The sequence below is a fragment of the Filicampus tigris genome, chromosome 1 (assembly GCF_054856515.1).
Source record: "Filicampus tigris isolate MCC_2025a chromosome 1, RoL_Ftig_1.0, whole genome shotgun sequence".
In the NCBI taxonomy this organism is placed as follows: Eukaryota; Metazoa; Chordata; class Actinopteri; order Syngnathiformes; family Syngnathidae; genus Filicampus; species Filicampus tigris.
Genome location: NC_141217.1, coordinates 5727254 through 5750471, shown reverse-complemented (window position 1 = coordinate 5750471; position 23218 = coordinate 5727254). Strand labels below are relative to the sequence as shown.

At 41.4% G+C, this 23218-nt stretch overlaps 1 protein-coding gene across 2 annotated transcripts; it reads right to left on the bottom strand.

Annotated features, from left to right (window-relative positions):
- Positions 1 to 415: 415 nt before the first annotated feature.
- spsb1 (splA/ryanodine receptor domain and SOCS box containing 1) lies at positions 416 to 21713 on the bottom strand. Of its 2 annotated transcripts, none has more exons than XM_086048860.1 (4): positions 21584 to 21713; positions 20069 to 20252; positions 3888 to 4760; positions 416 to 1763 (listed from the first exon to the last, which is right to left on the bottom strand). In XM_086048860.1, the coding sequence occupies exons 3-4, from the start codon at positions 4576 to 4578 to the stop codon at positions 1636 to 1638; spliced, it is 819 nt and encodes a 272-aa protein (XP_085904986.1). In that variant the 5' UTR covers positions 4579 to 4760; positions 20069 to 20252; positions 21584 to 21713; the 3' UTR covers positions 416 to 1635. The 2 variants fall into 2 exon arrangements, with proteins under 2 accessions (XP_085904986.1, XP_085904995.1); XM_086048869.1 differs by having other exon boundaries at positions 3888 to 4756.
- Between the last annotated feature and the right edge of the window lie 1505 nt (positions 21714 to 23218).

Below are 23218 nucleotides of genomic sequence, written 5' to 3'. Positions count from 1 at the left end.
ATGGTAAACTGTTTATAGTTAGGCTTCACCGTGTAAGTAGTAACATAAGTAGTAGCTCTCTGCCACCTTAACCTCCGCAACTCTCTCACCACCCTCAAATGCAAACCCAAAACACGTGTTCAGTATCACCTACTCGCCTTAACTTCACTGCCCTGTATTTTGTTTTGTTTCTGTTCCATATATCAATTTGATTGATATTCACTGTGTTCTTGAAAGGCACATAAAAATAAAATGAATTTATAGAAGTATTGTTTGTCAGTCGCCTTCCCAACGGGTTGCCAAGTCCTTTGCACCAGCACATTGCAGTTAATACTACATCTTGTGAAATGTACCATGCGCTAAACTAATGCAATAAATGGACCCATTGACAGAAACTATTCCAAGATAACGTTTTAACACAAAACAATGCACGGGATCAACAGGAAATAAACTTTAATAGAAACAAACAAACCTACATCAAGAAATACAAATAAAAAACAAGCAGTAAGGAAAAGACAGTTGTGGCACGTGGAGTGCTGACTGAACATTGTAGAGCTGCATGTTTTGAAACACTAGAATCAACAGGTCTGATATGATAGTGCCGTATGGCATTTGACAATGTTGGCAGCACGGGACTTGACTCGACATCAAAGCAGCACTTGGTGGATTGTCGATCGTGGTGCTGAAAATGTCGTTTTGTTGATGCGCAAAACAAAACTACCTTCCCCCCTTAACAAAACATGTGCCCTGATATGTGCCGGTTCCATACAGACATCTCAACGAGCTGGTTTTTACTTTGTGCGCAAACCTGTGACAGTGGATGTGGGTACAACCCAAGTCAAAATGGCACCAAGAAACATGAGACTTTAAAAAACAATGCAATCACAAAAAGAACGATTTCTTCTAGATGCATGCTATGAATGATCACAGTGACATATTTCAGAGGATTTCTGCTGATGTAGTTAATTCCTGTCAGATGCCTCGGAGTGTGAGCAGGAAATACCGGGTCAACACCTTGCTACATTACTCATTGGAGTGGTCAGCATCTCAGCTCAGTGGAGAACACAAATGTCTGAGTCTATTTAAAAATCATTAAAAAAAAAAAAAAAAAAAAAAAAAGACAGCTTCCATCCATCCATTTTTTAAAGCTTAACCTCAGGAATGCGGGTGAGCTGGAGCTTGTCTTATGCTCATGTTTGCATGATGCACATCAATGCTGCCACCTTGTGACGATTGCACAACTGCAACTTTGCACATCCATTTTTTTTTTTTTTTTTTTTTTTTTACTGCGGTCAAAATAATAAAATATTATCAAGACAGGGTGTTGAGTTTTACATGGGATACTGACCACTACTGGCTTGACTGACGAGGCATATTTCCCCCTATCAGCATGTGCATAGAGCTCAGTGATTCCTGATTTCTTTTCAGTTAAGAGTACAATTGGACAAGTCATTAAAACAGGATAAGAACCTCAAAAATGAACTCAGCCACAGTCACACAAGCATACTTGTTGAAACATCCGTTAGCCCAAGTCTGTTCAACAGGCTCCAGAAATGCTGTCAAACAAGTTTGACCAGAGAAAGATCCCAGAGAAGCAGAAGAGAGAAAGGTGTGAGGGAGAAGGGGAGGTGTGTACAATTGAATTTGAACGTGGCGTCATTGGTAGAGCAGGTAGTTCTTGAGGAAGGCCGGCAAGGGCAGCCTGTGAATTTCACTCAGACGTTCTCTCCCTAGAGCCACTCGCACCGAGCGCCGACACAGGTCCATCAGGGACAGAGGTTCAGCTGAGGGGAGAAAAAATAAAGTTGTTAAAAAATGTGATGGGTCGAACTAACTAATCAAAACACAGCACAGCAAATTGGGCAAATTTTTGTGAATGGCTGCAATCCAAACATAAGCAAAACGCTGCGTAATATAACAGAGCCTCCAAAGTCAAACATGCAGAAGTGGTGCAATATGGTGTTCAACCAAGCTTGGGTGGGAAACACATTGAATGCCTCAAAACATGGGAGTTTAAACAATCACGCGCTAAGTCCGCAAATTTTGTCAATCTTCAGATCACTGATGTGCATCAAGTGCTGATAATCCCATAAAGCAGAAACAGAACTAAACGCACCCTTTGAAAGTGTCCGTATGTTCAGTCCAATATGAGCAATGCAATATTAAATACCAACTGCATACCTTAATTTTCACCAACAGTCACTGTATGACTGTTAGGAACGATAAAGCGTAAGTCAAGTCAAAAATGTTCTTTACAATAGTATATTTATGCACCCCCACTATTCTAAACACAGTATTCTGATTAATATTGCGCGTGTGGAAAAGGAATTACCGGTAAGCAGAAAAATCCACCACAGGTAACGACCTTCACGACTCACCTGTTTTCTGGCTTTCGTCATGTGACATTCGCAAGCTGAGCCCTTAGGCACATTTTTGACACGACTTCCCCTTCAAATTTAAATATTGGCTACCTGCACTGTGAATGAAGTTTTACGATGGCATCATAAATGACTGTTAAAAGTTTGACTTGAATATTACACTGGCAAAAATATAAATGGAACACCTCTTTGTACGCTCATTTCTTTTTAATGAACTGAACGCTATGACCCAAGACTTTCCATGTACAAAAAAAGGGCCCATTTCTCTCAAATATTGTTCTAAGAATCTGTCTACATCTGCAGTAGTGAGCACTTTGTCTTTGCAGAGATAATCAACCCCCCTCACAGGTGCATGTCAAGCAGCCATTAGAAAGGTTTGCCTTAGGGCACCCACAATAGAAGACCACTCGAAAATGTAGTTTTAATCACACTGCACAATGCCCAACTATTTTGGGAGGAACACCTTTGGAGACGATTTATGGTATCCAATTTACAGTCAGCAATTCTGGACACTCCCTGTACGGCGTTAGATTTATGCCACAATTATGTAACCGTGATGCCAAATATCACGTACAAAAATGTGTTTCGCTTGTACGTAATGTGAAATACCGCGTGCAAATGCATGTCTTGTGCAAAAATGTGTTTCGTATTTATAAAACCATCCACATGCACGCACAAGATTGTTTTTACGCTTGTCTTCTCTCCGCTACACGTACAATTTCACGCTTGCAATACAGGCGTGATAAATGGGCTACAATTTTAAACCAATCAGGAGTCGGATAGTAGGGTTAATTCTGATTGACTGTTTTCTATTCAATCGTAACTAAGAGATGGGGGGGAAACCGGAGGGGGGGAAAAAAATAAATAAACTGCTGGTGTCTCAAGGGACAATAATGTTAAATCAAACAAATATATTTGGAAAACGTATATTTTTGAATTAGTACTACAACAAAGAACAGCAAAATGTGTCAGAATTTAGAAGAATATTGACCCTTCTATTGACTGAGTTTGAGGCTTCCTGGACGTCGTACTTACTGCTGTAAAATGCGGTTGAATAGAAAACCGCCAATCAGAATTAGCCCTACTGTCCGACTCCTGATTGGTTAAAAATTGTGGCACAATTATCACGCCTGTATTGCAACTGGGAATCGGCATATTGTACGCGCAGCAGGAGAGAAGACGCAAGCGTAAAAAAGATCTTGTGTGTGTGTGTGTGTGCGGACTTTTTTGTACACTCCAAACACATTTTTGCACGCAGTATTTGACATTATGTTATGCAATTGTGACGTCAATCTAACGCCATGCTCCTGGAGTCAGTATTTTCGTTGTTCAGTGCACAAACACATGGCCATATTAAACCAAGCATGCGATTGGGACATGAGTGACAAGTCCGCTTTTTGTTTCTCGCCACCAATAGTGAATGTGTGAACGTCTCTGAACTGTGAATATGAATATTCCCGTTGATTGTATGAAAGCTGAATACGGAGCAAATCAAATCACTGTAAATAAACGTCAGCAGCTTGTACTTACGGTCAAGTCCGTTTATGTACCGCATTCGTATTTCACAGTGTCCCCACACAGCGCTCACCACTGGGTAGAGCTTCCGGCCTTTTAGTCCTCGGAAGGCCACGCCCAGGTAATGGCCGTCCACAATGTAACCCAGAGTCCCTTCGTCCATGTCCAAAACCACTAAGAGGGAGTCCGGTATGATGAAGGTGTCGTCTGGCTCGAGGAAGGACGGGTACGTTTTTCCAGCATGATTGCTGTCATGGTAGAGTTTACTCCTGCACAGGTCCCAACCCCAAGACTCGCTGTTGCTCCCCACCAGCGCCGTGTAGCCTACAGAGTGTAGCGGAGCATCGCTAGTTGCCACACCCACCACAGCATGTGTGCCCCGCTGACGCATGGCCCAGCTGATTTCCCACACATGCAGTCCCCGTGTATAGCCAACGCGGCCGCGGATGGCGTCCGTGCTTTGCGCCACGGGGTGCCTGTGGAAAACCAGCTTGTTATCGTCCTTGACAAAGATGTTGAGTGAGCGGTCGTCATTGTTCCACGAGTGCTGGACCTGGACGTCCGCGCCGGCGGGCGGCATGTCCAGCAGCAGGTCCAGTCGAGAAGGCTTGCTCTGATTCAAGGCCTGTAACTCCAGCTTCACGGGGCTGAACGCTGGATCTCGCATATCAATAGTTTTAATACCACCTGGGACCTTTTGCCCCATACTCTGGGTATTTACAGCAGAGGACTCGCCTTCTTCCTCCTCCTCCCCCCTCCTCCTCCTCAAAGTCCACTGGGGGAGTAGTTGAGCTCCGGCCTACTCCTGTGCTCATGCAATCCAAAAGGCAGGTTTTTGATCCTCTGACTCTGGTTTCAGAAGGTCAAGATGTGGTTTGGACAGCCTATCTGAGAGGATGGGATAAGGAGGGGAAAAAAACAAATTAGGCAAAACCAGTCCAACTATGCTTTCTTGCATTCTAGCATCCTGAATGATTTCCCTTGCCTTCCCATCTCATTGGAAACTCAGTCATTGTTTCAACTTCAGTCTATTTGGATAATATAATAAAAAAACATCTGTAGTATCTATCCATCTAGTTATTCAACAGCACTGGGTCTCTATGATCATTTCAGTTGAAAGAGTCGGACTGTTTACAATTAAACAGATTATTTGCCAAATTGAGATATGTAGAACAGTGGTTCTCAAACTTCTGTTCCCAGACACATAAGACATAGTTTGAGGTAAGACTGGGCGATTAATCGAAATCATCGTGATTTCAATTTTGGCCTCTCGCGACCAGAAAAACATGCGTTGCCTTGGGCGTTTTGTGTCTGTTTTTCTGGGTTTTTTTAATGATTATTTTTCTGACAACTTAATTGACCTAAGTATCTCCATCGTGCATACACCGCACCACACTGCTCCCAAGAGGCAGAGGCTTGCGCAGCAGGCATTTATTTTTATTCACCATTTTTATTGTCATTATACTTGTTACCAATCTATCTTCTGGTTGTTCTTTTAAGTTATTGTATTTTAAAGTTGAATTTTGGTATAGTTGAATAATGACTAACTTTTGATCAATGAATAATCATGTTAATCAAATTAGATGTTTTTTTGTTTTTTTTAAGGCCATACATACATATGGGGACCAGCATGCCAATAAAACTAAAGCAATTACAAATTCCATACATTTAACATCCTTGCATGCACACAGCATTTCTTCTTTCCTCAAGTAGAGTTGGACAGGTGAAACAAGGAAACCTCAGCAAAATATTCACAGCTTGGAAGCACATGCCTTGCATCGAAAGTCTCCAAAATGTCAATAACTGCTTTTGCAACATAAAGGTTCAGCGGTAAATGTTCATCTTGATTAGTGATTGCCTTCAGTGAAGACTTACTTTCTTGTCAACACAATTTGTAAATGGTTCCGCATAAATAGTCTGTTTCTTAAACTACTTTTAAAAATTTAATTTGTCAGTTTTTGAAAAATATTGCTTAGGCACTGCAGGACAAATCAGGTCCCGCCAAGTATGTATGTGACAAGTATCCGATTATTTCAATCTATGTGAACAGTACAATTCAGATTTTTTTTCCAAATCCGACCCAGGCCTCTTTGATATGTTCATATGAATCAGAAATCTATCCAATGCGACTCCAGTAATGACGCAGGTCGCGCTCATCCAATTTACATAATTAGTGTTTAAAGAATTTGATTTGTCTTAGTCTTTTTACATGCAAACATTTTCTTGTTTTGTATCAAAAAATTAAATGATCGTTTGAATAATCCTGATTTCAATTATTACCAAAATAATTGTGATTAATATTTTGGTCATAAATCAAGCAGCCCTAACTTGAGACATAAACTTTCTGGTACAAAAAGTGTACCTTGAACACATTTGCCCAGGGGAATCCACTAAAACCAACTCCAGACTTACTGAAGTCTGAACATTTGACACAATGGCTGCCTACAACTTGATCAAAATAATCCCATTAGTTCTCATTTGTTAAACTTTTTGTATGGTCCTTTAACTGTAAGTGAGGGTTGTCAAGTTTTGCTTGCCAAACACGCATTATTTATGATTTTTGGGCATGTGTTGCAGCAAGATTGTGTAATTGGGAAATGTGCTGCTGGGAAGGCCTCTAATTGAATTGTAGACAAGAGTGCATTGAGAAGGGCCTTAACTCGTCTTCTAATGCAAGTAAACAAGCATTTAAGTGGGTCATGTCTCCTCAACGATTGGAAAACAGGGGGGGGGGCGGGGGGTGGATGAAAAAGCAAGCAGCGGGTGGCCAGCATCTGAATGTAAACAATCTCTTTTTGAATGCTTGTCCAGCATTCAGAAAGATTAAAACGTATTCATTTGCACACTGCTGGGGCTCACGCTTCACTACTTCCACTCCACTGGTAAAGTGCCACATTACGACAAATACAAGTATATAGCCCCAACAGAATCAAAACAACTAAAAATAAGCACTGCCATTGAAAAATACATTTTGTTTAGGGGTGGATTTGTGCTGCGATCCTGGCCTGTGCTGGTTGGTGTTCCAGAGCCCCTGTGTTGGTTCGGGACTGATTAAGATGCAAGAAAAAGAGCTGAATGGATTTACTGGGCCAGGGAAACACTGCTCTGGATTCTAAGGCAGAATTTTGCCCAGGCCAATCAGAATGTATGCCCTAGGGCTGCTTGTTTACCTGCGGAGAATGCAAGGTAATGGGTTAGCAAAAATCATTTAAACTGGAGCTGTTAAAACAGAGCAGTCTAAATTTAAGGTTCACACGGCAAGATTTTAAAATTGTCGGCCGACTTCAAAACTCTGAGACCCCACACGTGACATGAAAAAAAAAACACATGAATAACAGTTTTGAACGTACTGTGTGTGGTGCGCAGTCACATGGCAAGATGAACACATCACACACGAATCGATTCATTCACGGATATTCGCAGCTCAGATGGAAAATCTCGCAAAACCCCTTGAGAAACAAGACTTCGGAGTAAACAAACATGGCGGATTAAGAGGCAGGACAGGACGGGTCTCTGATCGTGTCTTGACGGTGGCACTAGTTTGTGAATTATTTTTAGGGCAAAAAAGTGACAAAAAGAAAAGACGTTGGGATCTGTTGCGCCATATGACTGTTTCATTTTGGATTCCCACTCGGCTCCCTCGCTGCCCTGCCACCTCACTTTCTGATTGGCTGCACGTCACTTTCAACCGGCTCCGGCCACGTTTGTCCTCGGGGCACACCATACACGGTGCGAAGTCGAGCCAAAACAACCACACACGGCGGGATTACCTGCCAAAATTTTCTTTGGAGCCATTAAGAGAGTCGGAATCGGGCCAATTATTCTGCCGTGTGAAGCAGGGTTTAGTCGGCTGTAGTACTGTCTGTTTGTTACTTGTTGAGATACACATAATTGCTTAATTTGATGAATTTACGATTTTTCCAACCCCTCTCGCATGCAGAATTATTTTCACATTGTTTTCTGTATGACAAGAATGGAGTCTGGTGGAAGGCAAGTCACGCTGAACAGTGTCATGCAGTATACTGTATACTAAAACTGTATGACCTGAAGGCCTTTATGCACCAATCCGACATCAGCCGTCGTGACCAACTGTCGCATCCCAGACGCCCCAACAATGGCTCCGACTAGGGCTGAGCCATTTCAGGGAAAAATTGTATTGCGATTTTTCTGACTGATATTGCGATTTTGATTGAATATGCGATTTTCTTGAAATCAAGCTTCAGAGCAATAGTCACAATGTACAGTAACATTTATAAACATGACAAAATGCCATTATACCATCAAAACATTAAAAGCTACTACTCTAATAATGCAAGGACACTAAAGAGGTTTTGTGAGGGAGGCAGTCCTTTTTCAGGTTTTTAAAAATAGTATTAAAAATAGTAAGTATTACTGTACTACTTGCCACAAGTATAAATTTATGTGCAATTGTATGCATAAAAATCTATTTTTAACCCCAAAATGTTTTACAGTTTGTACTAACGTATATGTTTTCTGTACATAAGTCAATATTTTTCCCATATTTTTGCTAGAGACTTAACTGCTTCAAACAGAGACTGAGGGCTTAGCGATATGGCTTGAAATACATATAATCTTTTGTTCTTAACAGTAATGGTGGGTGTAAATATCACAAAGAGAATATTTGTGATTGGCTTACTTAAGCCGTTGGCGAGTTCCGGCCGGTGTTAGATCGTGTGCTAAATTGCTAATGTAGCCCTTACCTCATTTTTTGTCTGGATACGTGTTGATTGGAATACAACATTTCTGTTCATAACTGCTGGATTACGTAACTGCTCCACCCTTACGCGGTTCCAGTCAGGCTTCAGTAAAAAGTCTACTCTACACCTAAGCACTTATTTTGCTTATTCTCGACTCTGCATTTCACTTTAGCGATTAGCACACTTAGCGAGCCCTTGTTCGCCTCCGCGGTGAAAACACTACTTGTTAGTGGGGTCGTTTATTTGTCACAACGGAGGAGATGATGCGCAGCATAGCACGCAGCTCGTTGCTGCTTTGCACGGACTTGCATGTAGTCCGTTAATAAAGTCCGTGCTGCGACAGGAAGCTAGCTTAGCGCCTAGCATTCAAGCAGTCGCGAACGAAATGACTTCTGGGAGTACGGGCGACAGCGTGACATAGGACGACACTTTTTTTTTTTTTTTTAACCAGTTCAGCGCTGGACCTACCCACAGTAGCATGCCACTAATGGTGAGCATGGGGGATAAGTGCCCTTTAAAGAAACCGCATCTTTGGCGATCTCAAAATCGCGATTTCGGTCCCAAAACGACAACAGTCATTCAGCCCTACTACAGACGAATGACAGATTAAATAAAGGGGGTTCCGACTATGCTTAGTCCGTCTTTTTTAAAATTTTACCCATCATTTGTCAACCATCTACAAAACTGGCGTCCGTCAGTGACGGACCGGACAGAATGCCCAGCTCTGAATAAAACAAACATGTATAAATTTAAAGCTTACACGATCTCCAGGTTACGGTTAACTTTGTTAACTGTTAACCTCACACACGCCACCCGGTAAAAAAGTACGAGAAAGCCCACTTATGACGTCATCTCAAGCGGCAGCGGGCATTATACACCACTCAGCGTGTGGAACTGTGCGTGACAAAACGGAAGTGTCTGATGAAAAGACGTGTCATATGTGAGACTGTGAGCCACCACGGCTAACTGATACGTGCCACCCATGTATAATAGAAGGGCTCAATTGCGTTGTCTGTTTGAGCACACACACGGACACAATGCCACTTGAGGTTACAAAAAAAAAAACACAAAAAAAAACACATCCTCCAGTCATACAAGGAAATGGCAGCGCGGTGCACAGTTGTCAGCAATCACATATTAAAAGGATCAATAGGTCTGTGTGTGGCCAATTTCATGAATGAAACTGAGAGCAGACGAAAAGATTATTCCTCCTCATTTAATTGATGAGGTGTTGCCGCTGCTTGGAATGCCTGTTTGGCACGTTTCCATTTTTGAAATTGGATAATGTTAGATCAAAAGCAGGTATAATCTTACTTTTTCTACGCGTTTATGTACTCTATATTTTATTTATTTATCAATCTCAATGTTTAATAAGTGCAGTCCACATGTTTGGTGAACTGTGAAGTTGAATATGTTGAATTGACACGGATTTGCAGTACATTATATACTAGAGCTGAACGATTATGGAAAATCTAATTGCGATTTTCCTAAAAATTACGACTGCAGGTCTTTTTCTAATGCATTTATCAACAATGAATCTTTATTACAACAAACTATATCAGATCAGAAATTGCATTATTATGATGCATTATAGAATACTGATGTAAAGACAAGCATTAATTCATAAGACAGACATTTTATCTACTACAATTACAGGTATAAACTACTAAATATTTTGATGTGCAGTTTGGTAACAACATAAGTCTGCCACACAAGTTGTTGTGTAAACAAGTATACTGATACTATACTGTAAAGGCACAAACTCAAGTGCGGATTACAACAATCATGTAAACAAATCAGTAGCTTTGCATACTTCCTACATATCATTTTGCTTAACCCATTAAGGCCTAAAGGGCTTGGGCTCAACAGCTCCCCAAAACCTAAGGTCGTCTTCGGAATTAGCCTTGAAAACCTTTAGTTTCCCCAGAAATTCAAAACCTACAAAATAATTAATATCTCAGCCCCTGTAGTAGATAGATAAATACAGTAATTCCAAAAGAATTTGAGACCTTAGACACGTGGCTTTCACACAGGCCCAAGTTTATTCATCTTTACTGTTTCAATCGAAGATGTAAAAATAAAGTCTCAATGCAAGAGAAGCACCATTTTTAATTTAAAAAATGGGTGTGGAAATTACTATCCTCTATTCTGTTACAAATACGTCGATATTGTCATTGTCTACAAACATACAGTATATCTTAACCATATATCACGTTCGACTGGTCCTACTGGTTCAAAGTGCACAAGCGCGTCTTCTATATCACTGCCGTTAATCATTTCAGAGCTCCCGCGATCGACGGCGTCCGCCATTACAACAAATTGCCGCGCCACTTTTTGGGGCTGGGCTTGTTATTTTTTCAGTCTCATCGGTCTATGTCACGGGATGGAGCCAAGCGTGGTAATATTGCTCGCTTTGTCAGTTCTGTTGTCTAAAACGGCGACCGATCAGCACCAAAATGCAAATGCACATTACTACTCTTGTCCACTTCAACCTGTGAAAGTATAAAAGTGTTCAGCACAACAATTTGGATCTATTGACGTCAAACGTGAGCTCATCATGATCAGCTCCACAAAAATCTAAAATACCGTGGCTATTGCTTCTCCACTTACACAAGCTGAAGCGGACAAGAGCATGAATGTGCACACGAACCCCGACTGGTTATATTTCGTACATTTAGCTATGCTAAACACGTGCCAACTCTCACAAGGCAGACGGCGGCTGGGAGCGAGCAGCAGGCAGCCATCAGGCAAGCATTGATCCTTATCCCTCCCCGGCTAACAGTAGGATAACGGCACAGCTAATAGCAACAACTAGCTTCAGGCCGTAAAACTAAAGGCGTTAGCACAACATTAGCTCCCTACTGTCCGTCCAGCCTGCGTCGATCTTCATGTCGCGGGGTTGCCTCCCAAGCAGTCGCGTGCGATGTCCAGGCACCGCACAGCATCGGCGTGAAAGTGAGCTAAGACCTCATCGAAAAGCGAGGCTATCTTGAACGTGCACATCATCGCACAGCAGCATGTGCTTTCAGCCGAGTGTGGCCGCATTGGAACGTACCATTTCGGCTGTTACGTCCCAAATTGGACGCCGTGTTGTAGGTCGAAAAACCGGGGCCATTCCTCATCCAAAAAAATGTGCACGTCTACTCATCCCCACTTCAGTCTCTGTAAATATCCTGACTCGTGTTAAATGCCTCACCTGTCCCAACCATGATAAGCAAAGAAGCTGTGTGCACTCGTCCGAGCATAATTCTATGTAGCTCTGCTCACTTCCAGGCATTAGTAGGGATGTCCACATAAATTTTGGTGCCAATTGATCAACGTTTTTGGACGTTATAAGCAATGAAAGTACAATGATTTCCAATGGAGAGTTTGGAATCGGTTCCTCCAGTGACTCAGACCGAACAAGGATAGAACGGTAGGGGGCGTTATTCATGGAGTCACTTATTTCCTAACTCCTGAGAAATGTATTGATAAAATGACAACGCTTTTCATTTTCCCAATCAAAAACTATGTAAAATGAACTTGTTAGTGAAAACATGGCCATCCTGGCCCAACCATCTCTTTAATCACTCAACTTCTTACATAGACCGATAAAACAATAATCCAGTGGCTCTACCACTTCCTACACGTCTCTTCATGAAACATATCATCGCTGTCCTGTGAAAAAGACTTGTCCATTTTTTTCTATTTTGTCATTTTTGCGTGAATGGTGTTTCCGCATTATAGACATCGCATTAATGTGAAAATTAAAAAAATGTTACCAAAATTGGACATAAGTGTTTTTCACAGGACAGCGACGACATGTAAACCTGGACTGCATTTCTGAAATCACTTACTCAACGTATCATATAGATGGATATATAAATAAAACATGTATAAAATCAAAGCTTATCCAATCTCTAGTTCGTAACATCACACACACCAACCGGTAGGAAAAGTAAAATAATGTGTATTTATGACGTAATTTCAAGCACCAGCGAGCATTACAACTGGGCAGCTACTCACTCATCTTGAAACATCTTTTCGTCTGTCTTTTGTTTCAGAACAAGCAGCCGTATTCATCCTCTTAATATTTGACCGCTTGACAACTTTGCAGCATTTTTATTTGCTGTGGCGCAAGGAGCCGCACCCAATCATCTCTGTGTGTGTGCTCAAACGTCAAAGACACGTAAATCGGAGTCAACAGCAGCACATATCCGACAGCCATCAAACACTTCCTCACACACGCGCTCTGACATACGTTGACTGTGAGTGCGAATGTTTGTTTGCCTTTGTGTGCCCTGTAATTGGCTGGCAACCAGTTCAGGGTGTACCCCGCCTACTGCCCGGAGACAGCTGGGATAGGCTCCAGCACGCCTGCGAACCTTGTGAGGATAAGCAGTTAGGATAATGGATGGATGGACAATACTTAACCTTTAATAAGAGGTCAACGTAACTATGAAAGAGTGAAATTAACTGGTCGATATAAATACTAAACTCAGTTTTAAACAGTGTGCTTAGTAAGGCTGGGGGATATGTCTGAAGAACTGTCACAATCTAAGTATTTATTATCAGTCAATATTGATAACTACTGATTTTGTATTAAAGCTATCTTTAAAAAATAACAGTTAACTGGTTTGGTGTACATTGTTATGTAGCGTAACGTGCAGTTTCTACTCCAAAAGCATTGTAAATGCTTATTTGCATTCGGTGCTACCCCAAAGCAGTATTGTTGATACACACACATTAGCCTTCAATGTTCATATTGTCCAGTTTGAATTAAACTACACTTTTTAGTTTAATTAACTCCCTCTGGAAGGGGTAGCCAGGACAGACACGGTGGACGCAACAATTTTGTTCGTTTATTGCACACATTTACACAAAAACTTTCACACACTGCGCTTCAGACTCTCTCAATTTGTTAATAGCAGTAGTAAAGGTAGTACAAATTGCAGTACGAATAGTAGCACAGTACGAACAGCAGTACGGATTGCAGGTCATAAACAGTCGAGGCGTCCCGGTCCTGACATTCAACAGCAAAACAACTAAATGCAGATGCACACATATAGAGCCCCGCCCGCCCTGCATGCACGAACCTGGAATCAGCCAAACACAACCAACCCCAACTGTGGCAGCAACACAGCACTGATCATCGTGGTGAACTGGCTACTCAAATTAATTCAAGTGTATAAGCAAATTGTCATACCTTTCTTTTTGGCAACATAATCAAACAGTACTTGCGACTGAGGGAAAGTTCTACACATACAATGTAAGTGAACAAATACTCTCTTGCAGTGCATACATCATCGTTGTCTCCATTCGGAGGTGTTTAATTGGGTTATCATGCATAATCGCAGTTTATTATAAGAGTTATACTGAGTCAACTGGTCATTTGAATGAAGTTACGCTGCTCGCTCTACACGAGTATGGCGCACGGCGGCCTGGCCCGCACGCCTGCACCGCTGGGTGAGCTGCTGCTTCTTCTTTGGTTTAATGCTTCTTCGTTTGTTTTGTGGCTTCTTCTTCATGAGTTTAACTTCAAGTTTGGAGGCGGATGCACGATGCCTGCATCACATGCACCATGTCGCGATAGGGTTTGTTTTCTGATTTGTTTTTGATCGAATGATCTATCGAAGGCATTTTCTATTGATATCAATCACGTCAATCGCAATACATATTGATACTGAATTATCGGTCCAGCTCTAGTCGTTAGAATAATAATTTAAAGGGATCTCTTTTAAGTGATCTAATCTTTAAAGTTTTTTTTGTCCATTCCGGGTACATACCACATTTTGAATGTGTAGATCAAATTATGCATATTAGAGAAGAAAAACAAAACGTTTTGGATTAAGGTTGAATAAACACACAATTAAAAACCAATACAAGTGTTTAGTTTAGTTTTATTTGGCACAGTGCTTTTCCCTAAGTTCACTCATATTTCACTCTCTTTTACATTAAATAAAGGCTTGTTGCCCAAGAAACGTGAAATATGTTTACAAGTATTTCTTTGTTGTATTTATAGGTAGTTTCATAGCAGTGCAACTCAACGTAGTGTATAGTTTTTGGTTCCATTTTAAAATGCACTAAACATTGATGGCTAGAAAAAAAAATTAAGGCCACAGTGTCACCTTCAATTTCAATTACTCCATTTATAAACATTTCAGGAATGCTAGCACACGCTGCAAAGTTTAATACAAGTTGAATGTGCTATCATCTCAATTGTCTATTATTCATTTGTACATACCTTAAAGAATTACAGCTGTAAGGTACCGATGGTCATATAAGAGCCTGGTGCGATTATGCCGCGGTTTACATATGATCCGATGAGTGGACTAATCGCGACTTCTGTTGGTGATTAGTCAACTAGCAAAATAGTAGTTTGTGGCAGCCCTACTTGACACGCTTGCACCAAACATCATTGCGTATTGCGTTTGTGGCTGGCTGCAGAACCACACTAGCACACAGAGCATGGTAGTAATTTTTAAAAAATCAAATCGAAAATCAGGAACTGAAAATCGAATCGAAGCTTGAGTGAATCCTTACATCCTTAATACTTACTTTCCGGACGATAAGCCGCTACCTTTTTCCCCATGCATAGAACCCTCTGTTTTTTTTTTTTTATTTATTTTTTTTTTTTTTTAAATGCGACTTGGTTTATTTCTGAATTTTTACTGGCAAGTTTCAAGCCATCAATAGACGTACTCAGAATCTCATCACATCTGACCATTCAAATTAGCGAACAAGTCACAGTGGCTCAATGAAACTGTCTGAGTCTGCCCACATACTGAATATTCATCAGCTATTTGTGGTTGGTGTGCATACGAGGGATGAGCGGGCTGCCTGAGAGAGAGAGAGTGCAGAACTTTGTATGCGTAGCGGTCGGGGGGCTATGTAATGAGCAATCGAGAGCAGCTAAAGCATCTTCAGTTGAGTTCAATGAGCCCAGGGAACATGTGCCATAAATACAGCCATCTCCGCAGTGCGACCCCAGTCTAAGGTCATTGGTGAATTTGCCTCGTGTGACAAGAGACTGAGAAAGGTTCTGGGATGCTACTGAGTAACTGGCTGCGTTAGTTGCATTGTTTGTGGGAAGAAAAAAATCGTCTAGCAGTGTTTAAGGTAAATAAAAGTTAAAAAAAAAATGTATCTGTGTGACCTCTTTCTTTGCAAATATCCCATTCAATAACATGGAGACCTGCGGCTATTAATGCGAAGTGACCAATGTACACATTTGTTTTTATGGCTTTATTTAGCTGAGGCTTTGAGGCTTTTAATCAGGTGCATTAGGTAGTCGTGAAATTATATTGTCGTGGTTAACGCTACATATCAATGTACTTACAAAATTTACATCTGTAATTGTAGTACAGATAAACTGTCTTCATGGTAATCACAAGTAGGTTATTTTGCAACATCGTTCAGCCCTAGTCCTAACCTGTCTGAAATGCTGTTGTGAAAATACCCCAATGACAATGGCATATTGTGCCAGTGTTAGGCCATCTCTTCCAACTTGCTTGAAGAATGTTTGCAGCAGACAGCTGCTGGCTTCTACGAGCGGAAGCAAAACCCAGAGTGTGAAAAACAAACAAGCACCGTGAAGCCTCAAGATCATGAAAGCATTTGTGTATTGCATGGACACATTGCCAATACAACCCCCACCCCTCCGCATACAATTTCACGGCACAACCAAGTATGTCATTTGTAGGAAGCTAAGGCTATTATCTCACATAAAGCAGGTGCTAAAAGAGATTCCGTTGCATTATCACCAATTCACCTAATTAGATTTCTAATTTCATGGTAACAGTGTGGTGCATGACATCACCAAACAAGTGTACCCAACTCCATGTAGACAACTCAGTTATTTGAAGATTACTATCAGAAGCTAATTCTGGGAACACTATCATTTTACACTGATCTGGGCTAACACTGCAGTTATGCTGGCCTTTTGAATTATGTGCTAGTGTTGTCTCTCGGAAACGTAGGCCAGCTTAGCTGCCAAACCATTGAAGACACTTGGTGTGTGTGGTTGGTTATTATGTTTAGTTGCCTCACTGCTAGGTGACAGTGGGGCAGAAGTGCAGAACTGCTCGCTCACAGATGCATTTCCAGAAATAGGCAGATGGTTGAAAGATTTACCCCGTTTAATAATTTCACATTTGATTGGTCGTCAGCCACACCAGCGAAATCACCTGTATACAGGGTGATCCAAAACAAGAAAAACGTGCCCCAACTTTCAATCGACATAATTTCTCAATTTTTTTACAGAATCAAATGCAACTTGAGGTATAACGAGTTTAATGTCTTTAGAACATCACATTAAAACATTATACTCATTGGGATTTTTTTCCAGGAATCCACTTCAAATTTCCAAATCCAAATCTTGCGGGGCCCGGGTCACACTGTACAAACAAAGTAATATTTCCATAGTATGTACTTTTTAAAGGATATTGCGTGGTCGAGCGATTTATTGTTTCAACCCAAGTATTCATTAACCTTTGTAATAAAAAGAAATTTATCCAAATTTAATTGAATTAAATCATATTTATCCATCCTTGCTAACTGACAACCAAAAAGAGAGGAGGTACTTTACAAGAGCAGTTAGTGTTGCCAACTAACTTTGGTTATTTAGCAACTTTTCTGACCACTCCACTGACATTTTTTCTAAAATGTGACTGGAGAGTTTAATTCCTGCTCAGAAACAAACATGAGCGGAGTCATTTTAACATTGTGTTCTGTATGACAAGAATTTGGAGGGAAGGCAAAGTCTACTGCACTGAACACCGATGCCAATTCATTTGTTGCAAAAGCAGTATCACCATTTTAGAAACTCAGCAAACTGACCATTGACCCAAACTATGTGTTTCCAGGTCACAATTATTTTGCTGAGGTCACCTTGCCTCACCTATGCAACTTTGCGTGAAGCAAGAGCATGAGCATGTTCGAAATCCGTCGCATTTATGTGACGCATCAAAATCAAATCTGTGCCTTTAATCGCCCCAGATCTAAATTGGGAGGAATAATTGCTTTAGTGTTATAGTCAATTGTACTGGTGTGATAATCACCTGCACATTTTTCTCAAAACTGATTAGATCATGTTATTTTGCATGTTATTTTATCCCAACCACTGGACTCTAAATGGTTAAATATATGTGAATGGCACCACTAACGTCAGTCCCCAGAATGGCTTCAAACGAGCAGGTCTTTGTCAAAGTTGGCAAAGCTAATAGCAAAGTTCCATTCAAGTTTCACAAACGCTAAAGACGAAGTGTGTCAGAGAACCTACAGGACTGGCATCACAAAAGATGTATTTGAAACCCAACTAAACTACTGGTTTTCCCATTCTGAGAAATAACTACGGAGTTTAACAAACCTTTTGAGCTTTATTTGCCACACTTTAACGCACTCTTGCCACACTTTAACGCACTCCTATAAAGAGGAAATCAACCTAAACATTTTTTTCAAGAATATGTTCCCAGAAGGACCACTAGTTGAAACACAGCATTCTGATTAATATTGTGTTTGTGGAGTATGAGTTAAGTAGAAAAATCCACCCCTGTTCAGCCATCTCAGGGGGCGGCCATTTTGTCACTTCTGTCGACTGAAAATGACGTCACAACTGCTCAGGGCTCAGGTAACGACTAATCATGGCTCAGCTTCAGAAAACAGGCAGCCGTGATTAGTCGCTACCTGATGGCATTTTCAGTCGACAGAAGTGACAAAATGGCCGCCCCCTGAGATGGCTGAACAGGGGTGGATTTTTCTACTTAACTCATACTCCACAAACACAATATTAATCAGAATGCCCTGAGATGGCTAAAAAGGGGTGGATTAACTCTTATTCCACAAACGCAATATTCATCAGAATGCCTTGTTTCAACTAGTGGACTTGCATAGAACATATTCTTGAAAAAAAATATGTTTGGGTTGACTTCCCTTTAAGGATTCTTATCAGCTCTTCAGCAGCTACGTTGTCAGGGCCATCTTGATGTCAAACAATTCTTAAAAATGGGCACAGTTGTGCTTGTCAAAGAGGAAAAAAATAAAATCACACTTAACCATGTTGGGCAAGCTGAAAAATGGCTCCAGGGTGCGTATGTTCTTTTCGGCAGGAACTGTTAGGTCCACAGAGCATTGTGAGCAGGCACGTTGTCATGGTGAAGCAGCTATGAGTCGTCTTGCCACAACTCTCGATAGTGATGGGCCAAGGCGCAGCAAGGCTTAGGAGTGTGTCGCGAGCAAAAGTGGGCGTGCCAAATGAAGCCCCGATTCCGAGCATCGGTTTGGTTCCATGAAAAATCGAGACAGAGGCCTTGGTTTGTGCGGATGGCATCATTTGTTCATTCAACATATCGTTGCCTTGAAACACTGGAGACCTCGCGCCGCTTCGCAGGTGTAGTCACCGTTTGGAGCGAGTTTCAAGTTAGTTGCCGATTTAAGATTATACCGTAAACGCTCTTCACTGCCTCCTATATAGTCTGGGAGAATATCAACTGAACAGCTCATTTGGCACAGTTGATTGAGTGTTGCACTTATAGTCACAGGGTCTCGGGTTTGATCCCCTTAGTAATTTTGACAGTTTAAAACTCATGCTTATTTACTGTTATTAATAAACAGTGTGCACATGATGTCGTGTTTCTCATTTATTCCACATTTGCTCTTACACACCTACTGCTAAAAGTGCAATACTGCTACTGATGGTGATCTTGTCACTGTTTAGAGTATAATCTCATTTCATTCTGTGCGTACGTGAACCGTTAGCTGAAGCAGTACCCCAAGTGGTTTAAGAGGCTTCATTTTGCCCATCACTAAGTCGCTCTCCCACTGGACTAAGCAAGAGCAGCAGGATCTCTTTTAGACATGCCGGTTCGATTGACCGTCCAACCCACATTGAAAGTGAAACTTGTATTATTGGTTTGAAACAAACCAACAATCAAACAAAAAACGCTTGTGGCCAGTCCTGGAAGCTTTCTGACACACCTCGTCTAGTGACGACCGGGGAGTGCTGTCTTAAATAAATGAGCTAGCACAACGTTGAATGCAGTAAACACGTAACGCCTTGTCATGCTAGCCAATGCGTGAGCTAATCTTTCAAATGGGCCGTCTCGACCTCAATAATTGTGGGCTATCGGTACAAGACACCTATGTGAATACCTCCTCACCACACACCGCAAAACGAGAGGTGTTTAAAAAACTAAACAAAAAAGCTTGTGAAATTGAAGGGCTGCGAACCAGATTCTACCATCTAAACTGGACGTTCGAGACATGAGCAGGTGTTGTTGTTCTGTTCGACTATAATGGTGAAAATCGGACTCCCAAGATGACAGAACGAGACGCTTGGGCAGCTACCATCTAGACGCCTTGGGGGAAAACGGCTAGTTGAAAGGCGTTGTTTTCCTTTTTTTAAACAGTCCTTGTGTTAAGAATCAGCTAAATGGAAGCGACGTTGTATGTCAGGTTAGCGTTCGGGTTTTGTTGAGATGTGTTTCCGTGTCGGCGGCTTACCTTTGCCCATCCGAGTCCGGACGACATGAATTAGGTGAAGTGACGACGGCTGCTAGCTAACGTATCTCGGGTCACGTGGTGAAGTGCTCCCAGCTGCTGTGTGCTAGTTAGGACCTCCCAGTCTCCGTCTCCGACCCAAGTCCTCGTCACCGGCTTGGAAGACGCACAACTAGCTCCACCGGTGCTAACAAGAGAGCTTCAGTTTAAAATACTGCACAACATTTATCCTTGCAATAATTCTCTTTCCAAGTTCACTAATGTAGATGATAAAGACCTTCTGTGGAAGTGAGTCAGAGGCGATTCTGCATTTATTTTGTAATGGCCCTATGTCGTCAAAATTTTGGAGAGTTTGAAAAATATATATGTGGAACAACTGGTCATCCTATTGCAATTGCTGGAAAAAAATATTGTCACAAGCTTCATATATAATGACAGATCTCTGTCCTCTTTGTAGTTAATCGTATTTTGCTACTTGGCAAAAATAAGTTTACTTTGTAAAAAAAAACGTTTTTTACTCGACTTTCCCTTTAAAACCAAATACAGTTGAGAAACATTTTTTTCTGAATACAAATAGATACATTCTCGCCCCTGTTTTGTTTTTTTGTCCAAGTGTTACTGTCCAAGTTACACAAGCATATTCAGCACCCCTCTTCCTGTCTCCTCAAGCACTTTCACTGTCCTCCACCTGCATAAAACAATGCCATTTTCCAAAAGTGACAAAGAAATTTCAAACAAACTGCCATATCATATGATACTACCATTTGGGAAAAAAATACGTGTACTGAATAAATATATTCTATTAGGACTATACAAGAATTAATTTCAAGAAATTATTTGATCATACTTTTTTTTAATTCCACAACCGACATAAAAAATCGACTGTATGCATCACATATTAAGCTGCCTATGATGATACACCTGGTCAGCAGGTGGTTCGTGTGTATATGGAACTTCGAGAAATGAACCTTTTCTCGAACCAATTGCCTCAAGTGGTTCGATGCCTCATGAGGCTTCAACTCACCATCATGAGAACACCTAACAGGACAGGTAGGAAAGTGCACGTTATTTTTTTGTCAACTTAAGAGTGAAGCACTACGTTTTATTTCATCTGTAGTTTGATACATTTAAATTGGTAATTTGGTAGTGTGGTGTGCCTAATTGTGCGTCTGACTGAAGAGGACTCAAGTGAGCAGCAGTTCATCATTCTCAACCGAGCCAATCATACCTACAGAACTTTTATTGGCCCTTTTGTGAATTATATCCAGTATTCACTCTCACGCTGAAACACTGCTGCTCGTGGTGTTTGCTCAGCATTAACAAAAGTAATTTTATGCAATACAGTTTAGCGAACAGAGAATGGCAGCAAGATGAGCACTGACCATTTGTTAGAGGGAAGTCAACCCCCCCAATTTTTTTTTTCCAGAATATGTTCTATGCAGGCCCACTAGTTGAACTACAGCATTCTGACTAATATTGCGTTTGTGGAATATAAATTAAGCCGCAAAATGCACTCACCTTTAGCCATTTCAGGGGGATTCCATTGAAGTTGCTCAGGACTCAGATAACGACCAATCAAGGCTCACCTGTTTTCTGAAGCTGAGCCATGATTGGTCATTATCTCAGCCCTGAGCAACATCGATGTCATCTTCAGTGGAAAGAAGTGACAGAATGGCCGCCCCATGAGCTAGCTAAAAACGGGTGGATTTCTCATATTCCACAAATGCAATATTAATCAGTATGCCGTGTTTAGACTAGTGGGCCTGCATAGAACATCCATCCATCCATCCATCTATTATCCAATCTGCTTATCCTCACAAGGGTTGCAGGCGTGCTGGAGCCTATCACAGCTGTCTTTGGGTAGTAGGCAGGGTACACCCTGAATTGTTTGCCAGCCAAACGCAGGGCACACAGAGACAAACATTTGCACTCACAACCACACCTAGGGGCAATTTAGAGTGCCCAGTTAACCTAACATGCATGTTTTCGGAATGTTGGAGGAAACCGTAGAAACCTGTTAGCATAGCAGCCAAAACGGCTCAAATTTAGAGAAGTATTTAATACAGTTAAGTATCTGTTACAGGGTTGCCCCAAACGCAACAAAAAATATATTATTTGACAAATAAAAAAATAGCTTGTACATGCACCGGTAATGGTTGAGCTTGACTACTTATATGGTTTAACATCTGGTTGTCTTGAAAACATAAAAAACATGAGAAATATTGGTTGCCGAAATTGAATGACGATATTAAGTCATCGGAAAGCAGCACTTGTGGAGCTTTTTTTATTGATGCTTTCAAACATTTACAAACAAAGTGAAAATATCAATGTAATTCAACCTACACACATGAAAAGCCAATATATCCATCCATTATCTATACCGCTTATCCTCACAAGGGTCGCGGGCGTGCTGGAGCCTATCCCAGCTGTCTTCGGGCAATAGGCGGGGGACACCCGGAATTGGTTGCCAGCCAATCGCAGGGCACACAGAGACAAACAAACATCTGCACCCAAATCACACTCAGGGGCAATTTAGAGTGTCCAATTAACCTACCGAGCATGTTTTTTTGGAATCTGGGAGGAAACCAGAGTACCCGGAGAAAACCCACGCAGGCACGGGTAGAATATGCAAACTCCACACAGCGAGGCCGGGGCCGGACTCGAACCCACAACCTCTGCACTGTGAGGCGGACCAACCTACATGTAGACCACCGCCCTACATAGAGCACATTCTGTAAAAAAAATATCTTTGGGTTGACTTGACACACTGATCTCCGGGGAATGCCAAGTATATGGTGCTTTACAGGTGATGTGGGTTTTAAAACAACGGGGCCCATTCTCCAGGGTTTGGTATAAAAATATGACTCATTCATCATTAATTGTATTTAAGATATTTACTGTGACGTAGAGAACAAATAACTGAAGTTTGGTTGACTATTCCACGGTGTGAAAGACAGGGCATTGGTTCAGAGCTTCCATAGGAACAATGAGGACATATTGCCATCTAGTGGGTTTCAAAGAACAGGCCGTTAAGGTTTGAAGCCATTAGAAATCAAATAGCCTGATTAAGTGTTTTTATGTGGGTAAACTGAGTGAATTCAGCCTTTCATCTATAACCGCTACAAAAAGCAAGGCATATGTAGGGATAGTTGT